General features: G+C 43.8%; 2 protein-coding genes across 3 annotated transcripts in view; one reads left to right on the forward strand and one right to left on the reverse strand.

Annotated features, from left to right (window-relative positions):
- The first annotated feature begins 260 nt into the window (after window positions 1–260).
- On the forward strand, window positions 261–8,494 carry UBR7 (ubiquitin protein ligase E3 component n-recognin 7). Its single transcript, XM_066321785.1, has 11 exons — window positions 261–425; window positions 591–724; window positions 869–929; window positions 2,028–2,123; window positions 3,239–3,292; window positions 3,964–4,069; window positions 5,120–5,304; window positions 5,858–5,989; window positions 6,372–6,534; window positions 7,376–7,437; window positions 8,226–8,494. The coding sequence occupies exons 1-11, from the start codon at window positions 261–263 to the stop codon at window positions 8,316–8,318; spliced, it is 1,251 nt and encodes a 416-aa protein (XP_066177882.1). The 3' UTR covers window positions 8,319–8,494.
- A 3,040-nt stretch (window positions 8,495–11,534) lies between these two features.
- The window catches only part of BTBD7 (BTB domain containing 7), a 51,855-nt gene continuing 39,595 nt past the window's right edge, over window positions 11,535–23,794 (reverse strand). For both annotated transcript variants that reach the window (XM_066321793.1, XM_066321792.1), the window contains 4 exons: window positions 23,053–23,242; window positions 19,554–19,732; window positions 18,469–18,897; window positions 11,535–16,497 (listed from right to left, as the gene is read on the reverse strand). In XM_066321793.1, coding sequence (XP_066177890.1) covers window positions 15,682–16,497; window positions 18,469–18,897; window positions 19,554–19,732; window positions 23,053–23,242 — 1,614 coding nt within the window. In that variant the 3' untranslated portion in view covers window positions 11,535–15,681. The remainder of the gene's footprint in view (window positions 16,498–18,468; window positions 18,898–19,553; window positions 19,733–23,052; window positions 23,243–23,794) is intronic.

The following is a 23,794-nucleotide window of genomic DNA, read 5'->3' on the forward strand; positions in this document are numbered from 1 at the left end:
GGCCCCGCAGCTCCGCCACCAGATCCCGCCCCAGGCCCGGGTTTGTCTCCGCCAGCGGGTCCGCCATCACCGCCCGCCGCTCACGTGCCCGCCTCGCCGGTCACGTGCTGGCCGCGCGGGCCGCCCCGCCCCGCGGTGACACACCGCCCACGGTCACGTGGGGCGAGCGCGATTCCGCTTCCGCTGTGGCGCCCCCTGGCGCCTCCTTGGCCCCGTGTTTCGCGCCTCACTTCGCGCTCCTCGGCCTTCGCGGCCGGGCGATGGAGGCGGCGGCTCCGGAGGGCGCCGAGCCGGGGAGCGGCGGGAGCGGCGCGGAGGAACCCGTAGTGTCCCTGGCGGAGGTGCTGGCGGAGAACGAGGAGCTGGAGAAGGAAGCGCGGGCCGTGCTGGGGGGCAGCGACCACGAGCGCTGCAGTTACTCACAGGTGGGGGCGGGGCCGGGGGCCTCGGGGGCCGGGGGCGGGGCCTGCGGTGAGGGGCGGGCCCGGGGCGTGGCTCGGGGGGCGTGGTCGCTGTGCGGGGCGGGGCCGGCGGGGCGGGGCGGGGCAGCGCCCTTCCCTCACGCCGCGGCCGGTCGGTGTGTCCCGCAGGGCGCCGTGAAGCGACAGGCGCTGTACGCCTGCAGCACCTGCACGCCGCCCGGCGCCGAGCCCGCGGGGATCTGCCTGGCCTGCAGCTACGAGTGCCACGGCACCCACCGCCTCTTCGAGCTCTACACCAAGAGGTACGAGCTGGGGGGCGGGAGCGGCCGGGTAGGACCCTGACGGCTCCCGTGGCTACCGAAAAACTGCTGGGAATTGTTAAGAACACAAAACCCAGCGTGTTCTCATTTAATATAAAGCCTGAAACGCTACGCTTTTCATTCCAGGAATTTCCGCTGTGACTGTGGGAATAGCAAGTTCAAAAATCTGCAGTGCAAGTTGCTCCCGGTAAGTTCAGACCGGTTTCAGGCATTCGGAGTCAAAATAACAGTCTTGGGAGTTTGGTGCCGTGCCTCAGCCTGTGCTGACTCACGCAATGCCTCCAGTCTTCCCAGGAAGTTTAAAAATGTGGGAATATTATGGCAAGGTATAAAACTGTTAAAGGACCAAAGGGAAACTCTGGGAGGGAGAAGGAACATTTGGTCCTCATTATCCATGAGTGCAGCAGTTCTGCATCCATGGTCAGTGCACTTACAGCGGCAGGCTGGGGTGTTTCTGCACTAAGACATCACATTAGCTTTAAGCTGTTTCAGAATAACCTTTTGGGGTGCAATTTTGCCCTTGCATTAAGAAAATTTAAGACTGTGCTGCTGTCAGAGAAACAGTTCCCTTTCCTTCTTTCTGGTGGCATTAGTGCCCTAATATTTTGTCACCAGAGCCTACTGATGGGATGTTTTTTTACTGTATTAAGCTGCCTATACTTTTAGACTTGATAGGCATTTTGAACTTGTCAAGTAGCTGGCAATCTTCTGGGAAGCAGCAACAGGATGCTGCTTGGCTTGCTTGCTGTGGTGCTCCCAGGATAATAACACTCCAAACGTCACAACAGACAGTGGTTTTGTGTATGCCTGTTCTGTTTGGAGAGAATTGAAATGGATCCAGAGCTAGTCAGCAGTCATGGGGCAGTGATCCCTACAGAGACACCTGTAGGGATTTAAAGATGTTACCATTTCTCATGTGAGTCAATGAAATGGACCACATAGTTGTTCTTTCTGCTTCAGTTCAGTAAAAATTCAGTTGCACTGGTTAAGTGACCTTCTACTGGTTAAGTGTTCATTAATCTGTCTGACACCACAGCTGCCATTTGTTACAAAGGTGAGCAGACTGGTTTTAATCATTGCTTTTGAACTTTAGCATTCCTCATGTGTCCTGTCTGTTGCTCAGTGTTAAGCAGAGGTGTCTGGAGAATATCTTTCTTTTTGTATATTCTGGCTGTTGAAAATAATGATGCTTTTAGGAATTAAGGGGGAACAGAAACTGTGTTTTTATTGTGTTCTGTTTTTTACTGTATTGCCTATTGTCTATATTTTCCCCCTTTTCTCCTAGGAAAAGGGCAAGGTGAATTCAGGAAATAAATATAATGACAATTTCTATGGATTGTACTGTACGTGTAAAAGACCTTACCCTGATCCTGAAGATGAGGTAAGAAATCATGTAGTAATCATATATAGATGGTGTTTATGTTAGATACTGTGTAAAGGGTGGTCACTGAGCTGCTTTTCAAGGAAGATCCCACTTTAATTAATCTTACGTTCCATATTGGTTGTCATGTGTTGTATAAAGTAATTACTTGATAGGGTTTTTTTTAATGATAAAGTGTGTTTATGCCTTAGAGACAGTTTAGGAAGACAAGTCATCATTTGGACAAAATGGAGCTGCAGCTCCCTGAAGTTGCAGAGTTCCTCTAAGGGACAGGGTTATCATCATCTTGAGAAATGTGGCTAGTGCAGAGTAAACACTTTGTACGTGTTAGGAGGGACCAGAAGCTGCTTCCCCATGCCTGCAGCAATGCTCTGGCAAGGCTTCTGGGATGGGGAGAGTCTGTTCTGTCCTGTCCTGTAGCACTAGCTGCAGTCCTTGATGCTGGCCAGAGCATTTTTTGTTTGTGAAATACTAAAACACAGCACTGGATTTGCATGTGCATGCTGTTGTTTGCAGTCACAGAAATCAGGTGTTTTAAAGAACAGGGAAGGCACAAGTCTTTCAAATATAAAAAACAAAACAAACCCAACATTTTATAAACTTCCCTCTCTGAAGTCTAGAGACAGCTAAAAACAGTTCTGAAGAAATCACTAATAGTTGTTTCAAAATAAAGCACTTCAAACTGTCCTGCATGGTGAGCAGTTAAATTTGGTTTTGGGATCTTTCACAGACCTGATGACAGTGTGAATATCAGTATCTTTCATCTGCTGAGCTGTCTGTTCATGCATTTCTGCTTAGAGGAAGAAGGATACCAGGAGTGTATTAACTTTTATCAGCTTTCTGTGAGAAAGCCTTGCCCTGCTGGGAAAATTTGTTTTGTAGTAATAAATGGGATTTCCACAGCCTCAGTCATATGAGAGATGAAGTGTGCTGTTGAATCTGAGGGAAACAAACTGACTAACAAAGCACAAAGTACTTATTAATGGCAGCTCCCTGTGAGGGGTGAAGAGGGAAATGCAATTCAGCTGAGCAGGATTTTTATGATACTGCAGTTTGAGACTTGTGAAAGATTCTGGAGGTTGCTGTTAATCCTAATAATGTGATTGTTCATCTAGATTCCAGATGAGATGATTCAATGCATAGTTTGTGAAGACTGGTTCCATGGAAGGGTAAGGAAACTATAAACAGCAGAACTGCCATTTGCACAGGAATAAGTTGGTGTTGGTTAGGTTTTATGGTAATTCTTACTTGGGAAGTTGGCTGTAGTTCTCAAAAGAGATTATTACATGAGTAACAAGGCATTTGTTTTCAGCCTATGCAAAGGAACATTGAAGGTCTAATCCTGCACTGCTGTCCACTCCAGTTAAAAAATACTGGGAAGAGTCCTTTTAAACTCTTAATTCCTTTAAGTAGCAAGGAACAGACTGTGCTGTTCATTCTTGATTTCAGTCTTTGGGGAAGTCTTCTGAAAGCAGCCAAGCACTGTAGTGAGTGCCCTACTTAATGGGTAAGCGTTAAGGATTCAGCCTCTTGTGCCTTGAAGGACATAAGTGAAATTCTGTGTTTGAGGCTGCAAGATCAAAGAGTAAAAAAGAGATGATTGACTTCAATTATGGGTTCTTGTAGATAAATTCTTTTGTATTATCTGTATGAATGAAGAGTGTTGTGCTGCATACTATGAGCTTTGCTGGAATGCTTTTTCAGAAGAAAGCCACAAAGTGCTTTTAATTGCCCAAATTGTTCTCATCAATTCATGGACAGGTTTGGGACTTAATTCTTCAAGTTCAGTATGTGATCAGTATGGATGCTTCACTACTGTGTGCTTGCTTCTTTCTGACAGCATCTTGGTGCAGTTCCCCCTGAAAGTGGGGACTTCCATGAAATGGTGTGCCAGGCCTGCATGAAACGTTGCCATTTCCTGTGGGCTTATGCACCACAGTTAGCAGGTAAGGAAAGTTAGGAGATTTGAGGCAGTGTTTTGTGAGCATGTATTTCTCATACGTGGTTAATGATGTAATGCTGGTTTTAAGTGGTTGGAAAAATGATACTCATTAATTATATTGGACAATCACCTTCAGCAGTGGAACATGTGGGGTGGCAGTAACTTGTGTAAAAAAACCCCAGTTGTCATTCTTAATTCTGTGCTGTTTGCTTTTAGTTACTTTTTCAAAGATGTTTAGCACAAAATGGATGAAGATTTAATACTTGCCTCAAGGAACTTAATTTCTAAACTGGATCAAAGAACTGAACAGCCATCGTAAGGGAAACAGTGAGACAAACATTTCTTACAGAGGCTTTGAGCAGCAAGGAGTGAAAGATAGTGACCTGAAATTAATATGTTTAATGTTAATCTGAGTAGGGCTGGGGCTATGCTCAGGACACACATTCCCTATGGTCAGACCAGGCCTCTCTCAGCTCTGTGGACTTAAATGGATAGATGACTTGATTTTGTGTAGAAAGGTCTAGTTTCTCATAGTCTCCTAAAAATACTGCTTGTATCAACAGCTGATAGGTCTCTTATGTGCACAAAATTTTGATGGTATTTTCAAGGATGGCTACCTGGAGTTCTTTTCTTTCTAATGTAAATAGTACAGAACAGGGTGTCTGTCTGCTTTTGGTTTTCCTCCTAACCAGCTTTGTCAGAGGGCACATACTAGAATTGGCATCAAAACAGAAACTTGTTTTAAGTAACCAAGAGATCTGTGTATTTAATCTGTGGTGGTGTTTTTGAGGTGTGCTTGGAGAAAATGAAAAGCTCTGACACAGTCAGCAAAAAGGCACATGACTGTTACTGAAACTGTGATAGCTAGCAAGGGGTGTCAAGAAGGACCAGCATCTTAGTAAAGAACTCTCAAATTGTGATACCCTCTTCCCTCTCCTAGGGCTTAGATTTTGGGAAGCAGAGTGTTTTAGAGTAGGAGAAGCAGAGAGAACATCTGTAGGGACCTGTACTTTTTCTGGCACAGCATTTTTACTTGTGGGTATGTATCTTCCAGTTCCTCCTTTGACCAAAGCAAACTCCCTTGAAGATGAAGGGATTGTCCTGAAGGTAGAGGAAAGTGAAGAGCAGAAGAAAGAAATAAAAAAAGAAAGTGGAGCAGAGCACCATGACACAAAGGAGGAAAAGCAATTGGAACAATTTAATGAACCATCCACTAGCTCTGGATCTGCCTGTCCTGAGGTAAAATGTACCTTCTTTTCTGACCTGCACATCTTCACACTGCTGATAGTTGAAGTGAAGCCCACCCTGCTCTGTACAGGCTGAGGGAAGGCGTGCTCTGTTCAGTCTGTTCCCATGTTCCTCTTCAGTCACTGACCCTTCAGACCTGCAGTCCCTGTGGAGCATGGCGTAGGCTGTGGGACAGGGCTGTAAGAGGTGGTGGAATGTCTGTTTGCACATGGGATACATCTGTCTCCCTTCTTCTCAGCCACCTGGCCAGTACACTGAGGTGACTTCTGTTTGTTCTAATATGTGGTATAGCTGCACCTGCATGGTGGTCCATCTGAGTTCTTAAATGCTTACAGTTATTGCAGTAATTTCTACAGAAATTTCCCATGGAACTTGCTGAAACCACATCAAAATTCTCATGTGGATGTTAATATAGGTTGTTTATAAAAATAAATGTGTTTGAGACAAAAGAAAAATCTTGCCTAGAGGAAAAGGACATGCCGAAAAGAAAAGGGTCTCTTTGAAGTGACATTATTGGGTGCTGAACACTCGCATTTTAATTCAGGTAGTTACTAAGAGTGAGGAACCAGTCTGCAAGCTGAAAGAGCTCCAAAGCAAGCCATTTGTAAAAAAAGATACTGCCACCTTTTGGCCATCGAACTGGAGGAGCAAATTATGCACTTGTGAAGACTGTTTGGTATGTATGTTCTCTTCATTACCATCACAGATGTGGGAGAGGCAGGGAGGAGCTCCCAGACAATCACTGAGGAGAAGCTTTAGGTAAAGTCTGTGTAAATATTCTTAACGCTGAAACCTCCCTTCACTCCACATAAGGATTCACACTGAATCCTGTGGAATTAATATAGCATGAAAGGGCTTATAAGTGTTTGTCTTCTCTTTGCTGTTAAAATCCACTTGCTTGGAAGTTGTTATGAGGAGACTCTGAAATACTGGATACAGATTTACTGTATTATTTTTATTGTTTTTATTTGTGATACAGAACACGACAAGGATTGGGGGAGAGCACCTCCATCTGAAAAGTTTTGTCACATAAAAGTAAATTTTACTTTATTCTCCAGAAAATGTATTCAGAGCTTGAAGTCCAGTTCCTGACGGACGAATGTGACACTGTCTTGGCTTATGAAAATAAGGGTACCAGTGACCAAGAGACAGAGAGGAGAGATCCTTTAATGGACACCCTTAACAGTATGAACAGAGTCCAGCAAGTGGAACTCATCTGTGGTAAATACAACTTCATTTTTAGAATCTGCCCTAACACACTTTACCTGAACAGTTTGCCACAAGAGATTGACATCAGGCCTTGTGGTGTAGTGTCAAACAATTTTGAAGTAACATGCAGACAACTGTATAACAGGTTGCACTCCTCGTTCAGGGTTGGTCCTCTCTGGCCCATCACTACAACTTAATTTACAGTGAGACACTAGATGGTGTGTGAACTTTCACCCTGTTTAACATCTTAGACACTGTAATGATGATAATTTATTGTAATGTGAATATTTAAGCATTAGTTTGAACTTCTGCTGTCTGGCTGATTTATCTTACCCCGTTCTGTTGTTTGGCAACCTCCTGTTGGCTGGGAAGTGCCAGCCAGGTGTCCCCTGTAGCTCTGCTGCAGAGCATAGTGACAAGGCCGTGCTGAGGTGTTTTGTACCTAGAGCTGTGTTTCTGTCTCCAGTCAGGGCTCTGCACTGGTGAGGACAGTGTCCAAGTCCCAGGTTACAGCTGGGCCTTTCCACCACGACCCACACTTGCTTTTGCAGGGGGAAGCTGAGAGCAAGGCCAGTCTTTCAGTTAATTGTACTAATTCACTCACTAATCTCTGTACCCTTCTCTGAAATCAACCCAAACAGACACACTACATAGGGTAGTCTCATAAATTATTAGGCTTCTCATGTTTACATTATTATTATTGTTTATTATTATTATGATGATGATGATGAATCTAATTCAAACCTAACAAATGACAAGAGGAAGTAGAACAAGTTGTGTTCTTGAGCCAGTGTTAAACTGAAACTGGGTGTCTTACTGTTTTTGTTTTCTTTGCCTTTGCTTTGCCATCCAGAATACAATGATTTAAAGACAGAACTGACTGACTATCTCAGGAGGTTTGCAGATGAGGGAACGGTAAGGTGCAACTTCCAGAATTTTTTTGCCAGAAAACGTGTTTTAAAGAACTGTTGAGGGCTAGGTGGTGAATACCATGATGTTTTATTGTAATGTTTTTTCTTGTCTCTTGGAATTGCTGGTACTGCAGTAGAAATGAGAAATCCCTTAGTTCATTTGAGTTTAACAATTCCTTAATAACATTGTTGAGAGATAATGGGAACTATAGAAATCTGTCTGCAAGGTACTGAGAACTGTTCTTACATTTAAAGCAAAGTTGTGTTGCTCTAGGTAAGATATTCAGGAAGAAAAGCTCTTAAATGTTCTAGTTTTTCTTAGATTGAATCTAAACCCTTAGAAGAATAAGGACTGATGATGATTGTCAGTCCTGTCAGTTGTTTCCTGCAGGAATTTGCATGCTGTTATTAAGTAACACCTGTATTTTTTTGGCCGACTTGCTGTTCTGCCATTCTTAGATACATTGGAATGACCCTGAAGTCAGCTAGGGAAAATCTTGCTTTGTGTTAAATTTTCTCATGGTAAAAGCAAGAGGCCAAAGTCATTCAAATACCATTGGGAGCTTTGCTCCATGTGTTTGTTCTGCCTTTGGGGAACTCGTTTCCATGTTTATATTATCTGCAATAGAATTTGGGCATTAATCCTCTCCGTCGGGTGCAACAGGAAAGCTGTACCAGGGAAATTTCAGGGTATTTGCTTTTCTGTGCTTGGTGTATTATGTGTGGAGATAAAACAGGATCCTTTAATTAAGCTCTGGAACCACAACTTGGGTTTCATCCTGCTTTTTCTAGGTGGTTAAAAGAGAAGACATTCAGCACTTCTTTGAAGAATTTCAGTCTCGGAAAAGGCGACGGACTAACAGGATGCAGTACTACTGTAGTTAGACTGAGAGGGTTTGGGTCTGAAAGGACAACTGGCAAAGCAATGTTCACTGGCAAACAGAAAAGGCTTCTTCCGTTTTTGGCTTCTCATGAAAATCCAGCTGTCCAAGAAATATCATCATTTTGTCTTATACTTCCTTCATTTGTAGCACCTAAAATACGCTTTTAACAAATCCTTACACTGCATTAGAGGGATTTCAGTACCGCTCGACTTTGCATTCCCGTGACTGCCGGCCTTGTCTCCAGGGGAGGAGGGCAGTTACCGGAGCAGTGTGTCCTGCTGCTTCCCGGTCGCCTCTCCCCTGGTTCCGGCCGGGGCCCGGAGCCGTGGCTGGGCTAAACCCGCCCGGGCTCCGCCCTGCCCTGCCCCCGGTGCCGGGAACGCTCCCGGCTTTCCTCCTTGAATGGCTCTGTCTCCTCCCTTCGGGCCGTGGCGATTGCGGTGAGGGCCCCTGCACCAAGGAGCTGTTCTGCCCTCGGGGGCTGGTGCGGACCTGGCTGCGGCTGAACCCAGCCCTGCTGCTGCCTGCTCCCGCGGGGGAAACACTCCCCGGGCTGCTCACAAAGGGGAAAGCAGAGCTTAGGCTTGATGCAACAGCGTGTTCCATCTGGGTTTATACATTAAAACCACTTATTTCTACTATTGGACAGGGATGATTTCCGTGGTAAAAAAGTTGTCAGATTATCTTAATTCACTCATCGGAACATAAACAGTAGCTAGGAGGAGATACTAAATTACAAACTAAGCGGGAGGTGGGGGGGGGGTTGTTATATACTTTGATTTTAAAAACTAGCCTACAGCAAATTCTTCTTAATAAATGTTCCTGAAAACACTGCAGCATCCTGGTATTTTGTTACAGTATGGAATGTTCTTTTTATAACCACTGTGATAATTATGGGACAGGAGATGTTTCACTGACTTCTAAGACTACACTTAGCTGCAATTAAAAATTAAGATTTTGTAATTGTGGAGCCTAATGTAGTTAGACTCCAAAACATCCATTAAAATTCTAGTTTTTGAGGATTTCTATATCATGGGGTACTATTCTGCGTCCACATTAATGGTTTTTGAAAAGCAAAGGTAGACTTCTGTCATTCTCACTATTAACTGTTTCTGATGACTTTATTTACAAACAGTAGTTTGGATGCTCAGCTGAGCAGTTTAATTGAACACAGAATATTCTGAGCTGGAAGGGACCCATCAGGATCATCACATCCAACTCCTTGCCCTGCACGGGACACCCCAAGAGTCACACCGTGAGCCTGAGAGCATTGTCCAAACACTTCTTGAACTCTGTCAGGCTTAGGGCTGTGAACACTTCTCTGGGGAGCCTGTTCAGTGCCCAACCTCCCTCTGGGTGAAAAACCTTTTCCTGATACCCAACCTAAACTGCCCCTGGCACAACTTCAGGTGTTCCCTCACTCCTGTCACTGGTCACAATAGAGAAGGGATCAGTGTCTGCCCCTCTTCTTCCCTTCCCGGGAAGTTCTAACTGCAGTGAGTCTCCCCTCAGTCTCCTCCAGGCTGAACAGACCAAGTGACCTCAAGCCACTCCTCACACGGCTTCCCCTCAGGGCCCTTCAAGGTCCTCCTGGCCCTCCTTTGGACACTTTCTAATAGCTTTGTATGTATTTTATATTGTGGTGCCCTTTCCTGGCTGGCAGTGCTGGGCTGGAGGCCCCCAGGACACGGGTGGCCCTCCTGGCTGCCAGGGCACTGCTGCCTCATGCTCAGTGTGTCACCGACCCCCAGGGCCTTTTCCTAGTTGCTTTTAAATTTATCTCTGGGTATTGTACATGCTCTTTATTTGGTAGCAACTGTTATGGGAGCGGTAACGGCACATCTAACTACAATACAAAAAAACAATTGTTCACTGCGTACTGTCTTGTTTTCTCTCAGTGCTGCTGTAGTGTTTTGTTTCCATCCAGGATCCAGGCAGACACAGGGAGCCCAGTGGTGGCTGTTAGCCAAGCCACCAAGGTGGGGGCTAGTCAAGCCCAGGATTCCCAGACCATTGTTTCTGCCTGACCCAGGTGTGAAACAAGGGATTGCAGCCTGCTGGTAAGTACAGCTTAGAGCAGGACAGTGTCATGATTTCTCTGTTCTGCAGTTTCTGTGATTCACTGAAGGACTGGGGGACAGGGCACCCAAAGGCAATTGTATCTTCCACAGGAAATAAAAAAACAGTGAAAGGCCCCAGATAAGAGAAATGCTTTATGGCCCAGAGCCAGCCTTGCTGTTTGAGAAAATACAGCAGTGATGGAAAGAGTGAGTTCAAATGTGGAATTCCTGTGGCTCCAGTTGCAGAGCACAGGGTCAGAACTGACCATGAGCACTGTCCATTCCTGGCATCGGCCCGTACTGAAGCAGGGTCCATCCGAAGGCACCCAGCTCCAACAGTCCCTCTTTCCAATGCTGACAGCAGGCATCCTCTCCTCAGAGGTTGGCAGGCTTAGAAGCACTGTTGCAAAGTGACAGAAAGCCTGTAACAAAAAATGTTAAAATTGTCTAATTTAGGAAGCTCCCAGAACTCATCTTCCTGCGTGTGGGAGGGCGTCAGTAATTAATGTGGGACCACACAGTTCTCCCTCTCCTCAGCCACCTGTGCTCTGTGTCAGGATGTAACTCGCAGTATTTTGCTCTGGTATGTCAGAGTGAGAGCAGGCAAGTGGCCAGATGACACTTGTGAAGTTCAGTCATTGCTCTGAAGCAGTGAGGCACTTGTTTCTGAGACGAGCTGCAGTGAATAGTCAGCTGGAAGAGGCGGCAGGGAAACTGCAGCCTGGGAGCGCTGGGTACTGAACACATCTGTGCAGCTGCTCTGATGAGAAAATGAACACACGCTTGCTGGCACTCAGGGCTGTGCCCCAGGGCCCAGCTCTGGGCAGCCCTATTGCCTTTCACAAGGCGTGGCCTGAGTTAGGCTCCAGCCAGCACTCACAGAACTATTTTACTGAAATGCTTTTCATTTTTAACTCCCTGAGCAGTGTGAGTGATCTCAAATCCCTCTTTTACAATGGTTTATATCACGTCTTTGGTGTTCACAGCATTATTGTGCATGCTTTTTCCCAAAAGCCTTTACACCTGGAGGGTGCCCTTTCTGTTTGTATTGCTGGGCTCCTTTCCCTGCCCTGGCCCCTGCAGTCTGGGGTGAGCAGGGCAGGGTGGTGGGTGCAGCCAGGCAGCAGCAGCTCAGGGGAAGCAGCCACACAACCACATTCTATACAAGCCATTTATTTGAAATGCCAACTATACGTAGGATAAAGTCAGTGTTACATGCTTCTCAGCAACAGTAGAAAAATAGAACCAGTGAAAACCTTTTTACAACTGTAATGGTACTCAAAAGAGAAATGTATTGTTTTACAATGCATCACACAAGACTAGAATTCAAGTTTGGAGGTACCTAAATAAAAATACTATTTTTTTTTTTTTAAAAAAACACTATGTACAATTGAAGCGTAAACAAGTTTTACAAAGTACTGGTTATGCAGGTTGTAGAAAAAACACTTGCATAGGACATGAAGTCAGTTTAAGAAAGTTTTCTGAGCCTTTAGCATTGAAGGCACTTGACTTTATACCAGTAACAACACAAGGACAAGAAACAAATCCTTAACACTGCCAAGGGCAGGGCTGCCTTCTGGCAGTACAGGTAATTATAGAAACCCCAAATGCAGTTTTACAAGTTTCCCTCTAAGCTGTTGCCTGCATCCAGCAGGGCTCAGCACCAACTCTACCACAGAAGCATAGAATTATTAGAACAGTGCCTCAAACAGCATTAGTGTTCTTTCAAAAACAAACAAAAAAAAACCCCACCCCAGAAAAACAACCAAACCAAAACCCCACACAAAACACCCAACCCCTCTATGCCCTCCCCTTCCCCGAACCCAAACCAAAGAAACCCCTAAAGACGTACATTTGGGACATTCTGGGACCAAAACCCAAGGCCTACAAGTACAGGTGGTCACAGCCTTAATTTTCATAAGTGAAAATCCTGAAGAACAGGAAAATACAACAGGAAACTGCCAATCAACACAGCAGTTACTAACACACAACTACAATAATTCCATGGAACAACAAAACATTTCAAAGGAAGAATGTGTTTTAGGAATTAAGTTATTCATCCATATATTAAGGAAAAGAGGACTTGGGTTTGGGGAAGGGGGAATAAGACCTTTTTGCATGTTGCTCACTAAATGCAAGTCTGAGCTCTCTCTTTAATAGAACAAGGAGCATGAGTCTCCTTCATTCAAAAAAAATCCAATGTTAATACCTCTATCCTCAAGCAAAATAGTCAATAATCTGTCATCTCCATCTAATTTATAGGAGGAAAAGGTGTCAATTTCCAACCTAATCAGAAAGTGCTTCGTGTAAACAAGGAGCTTCTGCACCAAAGTTTCAGTAGACAGAGGACAAGGAGTAGCAGGTAGCACAGGTATGTGTGGCATGTAGTGAGTGAGATGTAGGATGAACACTGGCTTCTGAATAATGCTGCCATGAAAAATGGTCTTGTCCCTCTGCACATCCCAAGTAGGAAATCCTGCTCTGGAGTACAAAACTAAAGTTCCAGTAATTCAAGAACTCCTTCTCCACTTCAAACCAGCCGCCATTAGCTGCCATCTTCTTCCCAATTCAAAATATGCAAGTGAAAACACAGATTGTCTACATGGCCTGATTGTCTTTGTGGCCTCTAAAGGACTTGTCTTTCATTCTGTATCTACTTTTAAACACTTTAGTCATTCATTCCTTTATTAATACTGCTAAGTTCCTGAGGCTTCAGAAACAATTTTGTATTCTAAAATGCAGACATGTCCTCCCCAGAGGCATTTCTCACCAGCTTATTCCAAAGCCAAAGCATTTCATGATTTCCCTCAAACCATAACCTCAAAACTTCTCATCTTCATCAGCCACACCCCTCCCCTAAATTTCAAGCTTTAAAGTTCTATCTGCAGATCTCAGTCCCACCTCTGCCTAAGTACACAGTGCCACATCAAACTGTGATAATCAAAATAGTTTTCCTGAAATACATCTGTCAGTTTTAGGCAAAAATATTGAGAATACTAAGTTTTCTGAGGACAGCTGTAATTTTTTAGCAGTTAAGCTGCCAACACACACGATGCAAGTCCAGGGAGTTTTGGGGTTCTTGTGTGTGCTGAAAGTTACTGGTTTCCAGTGAGCTGGTCTCATGCTGGTGAGGATGAGACCCTGGTGTGCAGTTAGAGCTACGCAGTCAGACAGCACTGTGCTCAGATCTTCAGAAGAAACCCAACCAGCCTCAGCCCCTTAACCTGCAGCAGCACCATCCCCCCACTGACAACTTCTTGCATTTAACAATGTTCTACATCACAGTCCCATGGAAATCCCACAGAATGGGTGATGCAGCCAGGACCACCCAGTGCCTTGACTGTGGGTAAAAACCAAAATAAGCTGACAGGAAAAAATCATCTCCTCTCGCCCACAAGACACATCACCTGCAGAGTTCAGGCAAGTTTCTGCTCCAGTCCTACACCATGCTTTCTATGGCTGCATCTCAAAAGGAGCACCTGCAGAACTACCACAGATGCAGGTCTCTAGATGTGTCTGCAGGAGACACAGGGTTTATTGGTTCCAAGACCCACATCTTCCTTTATCTGGAAGCTATTTGGTAGCTTGGAAATGCAGTATTCAATGTATTTCAGTAACACTGTTGTTACCAGGCCCTTCATACTTCAATGAAACACATTTGCTAAGAATCTGCCATCAACTAAAACCAAAAGTAAAGTTGCAGCAAGATTTCTGTTAAACAGTATTAAGCACTTTGAGCTGCAGGAAACAATTCAACCTAACCTTAAAGCAGTCCTTAGGTCACACCTGGAATTATAATTTTCTGATACAGGGAAACTCATTATAGAAACTGCATTTAACCCACCCCAAACAGGACTTTACCAGCAATCACTACTCTGCAGTTGCATCAGATCCCAATCCTGAATGCAATGAATTTGTTGTTGAAACTGCACAGTGAGTATTAAGGGTGTACTTCATAACTGTAACCCTTTCCCTGCTGCTGAATCCTGCCCCAGTGGCAGGAGGCAGCCCAGATCAGCATCCTTCCCACCTCACATCCTGTGAACGGGAGAATCTCATTTCCGTGCTTTCAAAAAGCAAATCAGGCAATGGAGGTGTAATTTGAGAGTGCCAAAGCTTCACATGTGTGGTGATGCTGAAGCAGTGACTCTACTCTTGGATTCTGCTCACAGAACAGCTGCACCTGTGGGGCCAGGTAAGGAACACTGCACGATGTCACTGAGAGTGAAGCCCTTTTGTAAGCACAGGCAGGAGAAAGCAAGGCCATCGACTGTCACCCCGGCACCGCTGGGGAGGGGAACCCTCCCATGTGTTCAGGCAACAGCAAAGGTTCTATGCCTCGTCTTCCTGACACTCCAGTTAGCAGGAATCTGCTCATCTGATCTTTGCTTACCCAAGGATGAGCAGCTGGAAGAACGAGTAATTACTGTAATTTTTACAGTATTTCCAAATGGGCAAATCAGCAATTCTAGTCTGTCTAGTAAGTGCTTCCTGCTTCCAGGTGATCATGGAATCCTCCACGGTCACAGCTGAAACAGAAGTAAACAGACTCAAGCTGTCATATTCCAGTGAATTTCACAGGAATTTGGATTTCTAAATATCTCTCTGGATTCTTAAAACCCCAGAGAGATAATTCTTGAAGTGGGTTTGCTATGTATATAAAGATAAGACCAGCTGCCAGAACTTTTCAAACAAAATATTAGATTGGATTCTTGCCATAGTTGTAAAAATCAGGAAGATTTCAATCTAAACAAACAAACAAAAAAAATCCAACTGAAAATGTAGGTTTTTTGATGTGCTGTTCTTTGGAATTCCTATAATTAAAAAATAAACACATTGTTATTATCTCATAAGAAAATACATTTCATAATGTGCAACCCAATGCACATAGGGAATCGGCATGTGAAAGGGTAAATGCAAAAGTATGAAAATACAGTCCTTTAAATGTGACATTAAAGTTTAACCTATTAGTACAAAACTAATACACTAAAATAGATGTACAGGTGCAAAAGGCTACCAGGTTGTAGAAAAAAGGTACCAGTTTCTGTTTTTTTTAAAAGGCTTAATTAAATCTGCTCAAAAAAAAAAAAAAAAAAAAAAGGCAACAAAATAAACCCAGAAGCAGCTTTAAAACCAAACTCATAACATGCTGTCTCTAATAAAGCAATGTATGTACAAAAGAAATGAGCAAAGCTGAATTTTTCTGCTGGCATGAATGAATTTCTCTGACAGAAGTCAGGCCAAAAGTTGCAAGGAATGGGTTGTTTACAACTCTTAGGCACAGAGAAATACTGGAGGTTGCTTTCATAGGGCAGATTTTTTGTACAGGAAGTCTGGTTTGTTTGGAGATCTCCTTCCTCTGCTTACTCCATCTTCCCTTTCCAACTCTGCATTTCTCTGTGCTCCATGTTCCAATGGCTCATCATCTGCCAGTCTCCTACCGGGTCTCTCTTCTGGCACGTCAGAGCTGTATGCAGAGAGCGAAGGTCTGTTGGAGGTTAGCCCATAGGTTAAATCCGTTTCCATTTTTGTTCTTCCCCTGACATGAACAGGGCCATTCCCAGCATTTTCCTGGGTAGCCAGTGCCAAGTCCAGTCGCTGGGGAGGTTGTTCTAAGACATCGAGGTGTATTGGCTCATTCTTTTGCCTGTGTTGATGCCCATCTTGTGAGAGCAGGTATTCCCTCCTAGAATCCTCTTGCTTTTTAGGAGATATCTGGGAAGGTAGATAGGCTGACTTTAAGCCACTTGGTGATGCCTTATTGTGGCTGTACAAATCTGGGCCAAAATAAATGCCTTGTGAAGGCAAAGGACTGTGCCTGTTGGGTGCTGGAGTAGAGGGTCTGCATGCAGCATTAGAGAAGTCATAGAAGTCAGGATATTCCTGCGGATTTTCTCGAGCATCTACCTTTTGCTCTATTGCATGTTTCTTCCTAGAAGTAGGCATGTGTCTGTTCTGAATACATGAAATGTGCTGGGGTGGGCCAGGCCCTACCTCTGTAACCGCCTGGCTCAGCTCCGTGTCCACCGTGAGCTCTGGTAATCTTCTGTCTTTCAAAGACATTGCTGACACACCCATTGCGATGTCTGGCATCAGTTCATTTAGCAGGGGCTGAGTACACTGGAAAAGAAAAGAAATTGGTCCATGGAAGCAAAGACAAGAGCTAAACACAAACTGTATTTAAGACGGTTTTTGTCATTCAAAATGGCATTTTCCTTATTTACTTTAGTCTTGTGAACTTCAGCCTGGAAGTTTCCTGCACTGTTTAAAGAACACATCTATCCACCAACCTTCACTAAGCTGTTGTGTCACAATTACAGCTCCTCTTAAATGCATCTTGCCTTTACAAGGCAAGTAGAAGAACAGGCAGTAAAGGGACCCTGTTACTGTTGAACTTCTTAAAGGCAGGCTTGCTTCAAGCCACTTACAATTATCAAACCAAACAAGGTACTTGGTGCAGAGCCTTACAAATGGTTTGTCACAGTTCCAGTGCAGGGAAGCCACAACACACGTGTGCCATCACTACAGACACAACCCTGCTGCTTGCATTCCCCATTTTAAAGTAAGTAAACTGCAGACGTGTGTACAGGACAGCCTCAGGGCTTGGGGGAGCATCAGCTACAGGGCTCACTAGATCCACAGATTATGTGGAAGCTGTTGCAAGGAATTCTTCTCACCTACCCCATGCTTGTCTCAGTGCAGAATTGATCACATTATAGCATTCCAGACAGAAGAGTGAGAAGTTCTACTTACATTTATCATTTCTCATGAAAGCAACTTTAGTGATCATTGATTAATAGTAACTCTCAAATTGCAGAAAGAATACAGAACAAAAATCTCATCTCTATGAAGTCTATGCTCCCCCTTGCACTACTTATGGACATGTTCCAGCAGAAATATTTCTGATACGAAAAAGGTTACTATATAGTTTCCTTAGGGAAGCCAATATTGATCAAAGGAGAGTGACATGCTATAAATCCCACCTTTGACCAAACAATGACACATTTCTAATATGAAGTTATATATTTTATTTTAAAATAGAAAAAGAAATGCAATTTATTTAAGACAATTGCTAATGGGAAGAAAATCCATTTTTTCCAATCAGAACTCAAGGATCAAATCTGCACCTCTAATGTGCCAAAACTAGGCACTGACAGTTTTTCCACTGCAGAAATAAATCACTGGATTCTTCATTCAGCACTTCCTGTATCTCACAAAGCTATGTCTTTCCTGGATATCTTATTTCATTGTTCATTGTTTTTATCTACCATATAATAGTTCAGCAACTATAATGACTGCTTTTAAATGCTGTAACAACCCCCTTTGTATCAGCAATTACCAATTTCTGCTTGCCAATTCCTTTTCAAATACTTCTCAGCTGTAAAGCTTTCATATTCTTCACACATGTATAAAAGCAACCTGTTTACTTCAGACTACTGACCTGTGAATAGCCAAAATATCCCCACTACTTCTACCTGTGAATTACAGTGTGCAGTCCACTACTGAAGTTGACTTATGCTTTGTTTTAGTGTAGAGCAAACTACATTTGCCACACAAGGGGCAGCTGAGGTCACTTGGTCTGTTCTGGAGAGCCTGGAGAAGACTGAGGGGAGACTCACTGCAGTTACAACTTCCTGAGAGGGGAAGAGGAGGGGCACTGATCTCTTCTCTATTGTGACCAGTAACAGAACTGAGGGAATGGCCTGAAGTTGTGTCAGGTGAGGTTTACATTGGATATTAGAAAAAGGTTCTTCACCCAGAGGGTGACTGGACACTGGAAGAGACTCTGTGGGGCCCTTCCAACTCAGGATATTCTGTGAGTCTCTGATTCCAGAATAGAATGCCTGAGTGCCATTTGCCCCTCCAGTAGTGCTCCTGGTCTGCAATGTTCATTCTCCCAGGGACCAGGGCACGCCTTTGGGATACAGAATGCTGACAGACCATTCTGTAGAAAAACCTCCTAACCAACCAAGACGCTCCTTTTATTTAACAAAGGCAAGTCACTTTACCATACAAATCCTCTCCAGCTCCTTCCATGAGGTACTTTGAGCATCCAGAAACAGGGAAGAGAGGCGAAACGACAACACTTACTACTTGTTTCTCAGCTGCCATCACTGCTGCCGCCGCGGCCACCGTCTGCCGCCCCAGAGCCGCGGTGTTGGTGCAGTCGGGCGGCGCCGCCTTCACGGCGGGCAGGTAAACGGGCGGCGCCGCCTTGGGGGCCGTGCGCGAGTGGAACAGAGAGTGGTTACACGGGTACGAAAAGGAACGGGAGGGATGTTGGCTTGGCACCCTTTGTTTCCAGCCCACTTTGAACTGGTTATGAATAGGAGTTGCTGGTGGGTGGTATGGAGGTGGAGGAGGAGGCAATGGTGGATGGAAGGCCACGAAAGAGTCCAGTTCTGTAAACATGGTTTCTGCAGTGGGAGTGCTGTTGATGCGACATCGCCCGGACTGTCTCACTGTCAGCAGTGGGCTTTCATCCCCAAATCGCTCATCAGGAAAGAACTTGTGAGGATTCTGCAAAGGTAAAAAACCCAGCATGTAACAAGACAAAGTAGGAAGCCATTTAGAAAATCTCCTGAACTAATCCTCTCAGAAACATGCTGATACTGTAACTGCCTGGCTGTGCTACATACAAGTTCACCAACACTCAAGGTGGCTACAGCTACCATGCAAAACAGATCAGAGTTTTTTAAAAATAAGACAAGAAGCATCAGATTCACTGTACATTGACCAACAAATACATTTGCTTTAGCACTGGTGTAATAAACAGAAGCAGGAATTTGAGTTTTCCAGTCCTGACATATACTGTGCAGACCTACAGCAAAGTTATCACTTTTTCTCCTCTCTGTTTTAAGAATAAGTAATAATCTAGGTTTCAAGTTATGGGTTCTACTGTTCTCATCAACTCTCTCCTTAGCAGTTTTATTTTGTCCCCAAAATTTGTGTCAGTAAGAGCCTCCTAAACGGCAATGACTCTTGAGAAAACCATTTATACATTGCACTTACAGCTTTATAAAATCACATGTATCAAATGCAACTGGCATTTGTACCTGGGCAGTCACGCAGGTATTTCAAAGCACTTGAGCACTTGCATGTATACACAGCAAGTACTCCTATGGCAGAGCACACAATCCAGTCCCTTCATGGTCTTGCACAGCCACTCCTCATACCTGCAGGAGCTCAGCAGCAGCATCAGAGAGCCCAAATTCCCTCAGCACACGGATCTGGATCTCGTAGCTGACAGTGGCACCTTCCCCACAGTTCAGAGCGTAGGCTCTCTGCACCTGCTCCGTGTGCCGCAGCTCCTGCAGCCGCTTGATCATCTCCTTCACCACCAGGAGACTGGGAACTGCAGGGGTAACAGAGAATGGGGTGGGGATAACAGACAGGCCTTTTTTTCTGCTGTGAGACAGTAAGTTGGATTGCAATGGTTAGATTTATTCAGAGGGAAAACTCCAATATCAGGTTGCCTTGGCTTTGTTTTTTTTAAAAAGCATCCTGCCAAAAACTGTTGAACTTACACATGTTCCACCAAGCATCATTAAGCCACACGGGGTAACACACCTCATACAAATGATAAAAACACACACCACTTCTTCAGCTTCTGCTAAAATGAGCCACATATAGATCTTTCTTTGTAAACCCCTTATGATGCAGGAATTCCATGATTTGAGGTGGGGGCAGGATATCTTAAATAAAAACTGAATGTTCCCTCATGAATTGCACAGGCCAAGAATTCATTGATTTTTTTGGCATACACTTGATGCTTCTAACACAGTTCTATAATCACAAGACCGTAACACTAGTATGTAACTAGAGAAAGAGCATTTTACAAAAGTTACACAAACTGTAAGCCAACAAAAACCTGTTAAAATTATGTTGTTTTATGCAGTCATATTGAAATAATTTTTAAAAAACCATTCCAAAAGAGAGTAATGTATAATTTGGGTATTAATCCTGTTGCAAAACTTTCTCATGTCATTTCTTACTCCTGTTTGATGATGAATTATATTTCTCTGTGGTATTTCTGTCCTAATGAAAATGTGCATATAAATAGAGAAGACAAATCCAGATCTCTGAGTGTGTAAATCCTGGCATCTGATCCTTTACCAGCTTTACAAGTGTTATGTTTTACCATGACCAGATTTCCATAATGAAAGCTCATAAAAATTAAACAGATCATACAGCAAGAACAGTGTGAAAAGACATTTACATTACAGAGAAGGAGAAAAGCCAACACCACACAACTACAACTGGTCCCAATTTCACAAAGTTTATACTGGTACATGGAGGAGAAATATATGTAGTGCAAAATAAAGCCCCCTCAATTCAGTTCCTGTACTGAGAGGGGAGGGAAGGAACCCATTCTAAGCAGTCTTCAAAGCTTGTAAATAAGTCTTCTATGCTACCCTTCCCACACTTAAATTCTTCTGAAAAATCTTGGTTTAGCAGCCAGATGTTTAGCTACAGCCAGCATTTTGCTAATACTTAAAAAACAGATCTAAGAGAAGTCTGAGGCAGTTCTCCAAAACTAGTAGGCATAAAAATGATATAAGGTCTTTATTAAAAAATACTGTCTTCTCAAACCCTGGTTTGTTTTGTTTGGGTTTTTTTTACAATTATTCATGTGAAACACATGGAAGAAAGATTATGTATATAAAAAAAAATACAATTCTCTTGGTTGCAAGATTTCTAATTCAGACTGAAACTGGAAAATGCGTAAAGAAACTCAACCACTTGCAGAACCTGGCCTCAAGTTAGAGCAGGCTTCAGCTGAACCCAATTTACAATAGTGCTGCAAAAAGAGCACTAAAACACACTGCCATCAGGTTTGTGCAAATACACTCCTCAGGCATTCCTAGGAGAAACCAGAGACAGAGAGGGAGCAGCTGAGCTGTGAAGCACCCCCTGTTCTGAGCCCGGCCCAAGGGACACATCAGGTGCCCAGCTCTCCCCCAGCACCCCTGTGCTCCAGGATGGATTCCTGTACAACTTAGAGTTTGGGACAGGCTTTAATCTCCTCACATTAACTGGGCCCCATCTGCCCATTCTAGCAAAAAGGCACTGGCAAAACAATCAATTCTTTTGCTTAATGACAAGACTAAGCAAAGCAGACGGTTGCCAGGACACAATTCCTGTGCTCCAACTACTGGCCAGGCTCAGAGCTCATATCCATGTTCAAATCAGAGGACTGGCAGTAATTGCTTCCTATTAAATTGTACAGAACCAAGATGCAGGGCAGTTTCAGATTGGTCAAGTTGTCTCATGCTTGCCAACAAAGTCAGTCTTTTTAGGAACATGAGAACTTTGGCAAAACACTGAAGACCTCTGAGAATGTGTTGCCTTCTCTTTGGAAATTAGAATTGAGCAAAGTGGTATCAGAGTCCTATCTAATATTAAATACTTTATATTCAATTCATGCAAAGTGTATTTACACTTTTCTGAGGAGGGAAGTCCAAGTACTATAATGCACTGCTGAGATGCCACAGTTTTGCTGAGAGCTCCAAATTTCTAAACAAACAATTGGTACTTTTATCAATTTTTTTCAAACAGAAGTTTTCAGAAGCTCCTTTTCAGCTTTATCAAGTTTCTTTCCAGACTACAAGCAAACAGATCAAAACCATTTTACAAATTTTCCTAGAAATCTTATAACTAAACAGTGTTTCAAATCTTCCTAACATTTCAAATTAAATTCTCTTGCAGCAATTTCAATCCATGACTTTTGCCCTGACTCTAGCACCCCTAAGAACAGTTTATCTACTTCCTTTCAACATAGCCGTCTGAAGACAGACATAATTGATATATGAAGAGCTTATAAAATGTGTAATGCCATAGGCACAGCATTTTCCGCTCCCTCCACTGAATTAAAATTTAATCTTTGTTATTTAGCTACCTAATCCTCCCCTCCAAAACATCCACTGACCCTTCCAACTTGTCATCAGGTGCAAATTTTGCCAGCGTTTTCTCTATGCACACTGTGTATTAATGGGACAGGGGAAAAGCAGGAAGAGTCAGATGCTTTAGGAACCCCACTAGATACATTCTTCCAGTCTGACCCAAAAGATCATATGCATAAATGATAAAATATATTTAGTATATATTTTCCTGGCTTGCCTATGGGGAATGTCACACCACTCATCCTGAAGTCAAGAGAGGCCATATTTACTTGAGCCTATAAAAATGTACTCTGACACATTCTTCCACAAGGAACTAGATGGTTTGGTGTCAAAGCTAAAGTTTATTTGGTAAATTGAAGTAAACGTGTTTTGAGTGCCCACTTTCAGTACTTTTCTGGCATACTTTGTTCAGTTGATTTCCTTACAAGTTATGTTCTCTGGCTTTTGATTTCTGAAAGAAATTTTCCAGGCTCACAGATCTTACCTATATCGGACAATTGGTCTGTAGAAAACTGAGAACCCTGTAGAAAAATCAGAGTATAGAGAGCCAGGCTCCAGCAAGTGCTCTACTGTGCTTAACCAGTCCAAGAGTTTTGTTCTCTATCTAGTTACTCTGCCATCTAAAACCAGTTGATATCTTCAGACCAAAACAAAAGGACTATTCCTGGTGCAGAACTACACTCTGAGGAAATGATGAATAACTGACACTCACTCCCCCCAGACCCAAGTGCCCACAGGAGATCACTCGGCACGGGAAGCACCAGCGGCTCACCTGGGATCTCGTTGGCTATAACTGAGGGAGGGCTGGTCTGGTTGGTGCTGACTTGCTGGTGGGTGATGACGTGGCAGCACTGCGGCACCGCGTTGTTCACCATGTACAGCGTGTCGGGCACGTTGGACATCCGCACCATCCGCAGGCGAACGAGGTCGGTTTGCTCCACCATCATCTCATCCAGCACCGACTGCAACGACAGCCACCACAGCCTCATGAAGCTCACACCCCATGGCCACTGCTGCAAGCACAGCCCCACAGACACAAGTCCAGCCATGTCTACACCACAGTAACTTCGTCAGGTCACAAACAATAGCTGGCTTTTCATCAGCGTTTTCTATTCCACTTTCCAGTCATGATCAGATCTGAGTTTCAGAGCTAGGAGCAGGCAGGAAGTTTCGGAAGGATGCTTTGTTTATTTTAACCTGTCAGATTAGAACAGACCCTCTCAAGGCCAGACCCTCTGAACTTAATTAGTGCCTGTGAGTCTCAACCTTCTCTGCCATTGAGTAGAAGGCAATAGCCTGAAAATGAAACATTTTTCCTCAGAAAACTAAAATAACAGAAAAAGATTTATGCCTATCCTTTGAAGATTCTTACTCAAGATCAAATTAATTTATTTGAAAAAATGGGAGACTAGCAGGGAAGTAAAGGAATCAAAAATCACTAATTCACAATCTTTTAATTTTACAATAATTAAACTATCAATAGGAGGAGTAAAGTTACCCAAGACTATGTATGA

This window comes from Sylvia atricapilla, chromosome 6, assembly GCF_009819655.1.
Source record: "Sylvia atricapilla isolate bSylAtr1 chromosome 6, bSylAtr1.pri, whole genome shotgun sequence".
Classification (NCBI taxonomy): Eukaryota; Metazoa; Chordata; class Aves; order Passeriformes; family Sylviidae; genus Sylvia; species Sylvia atricapilla.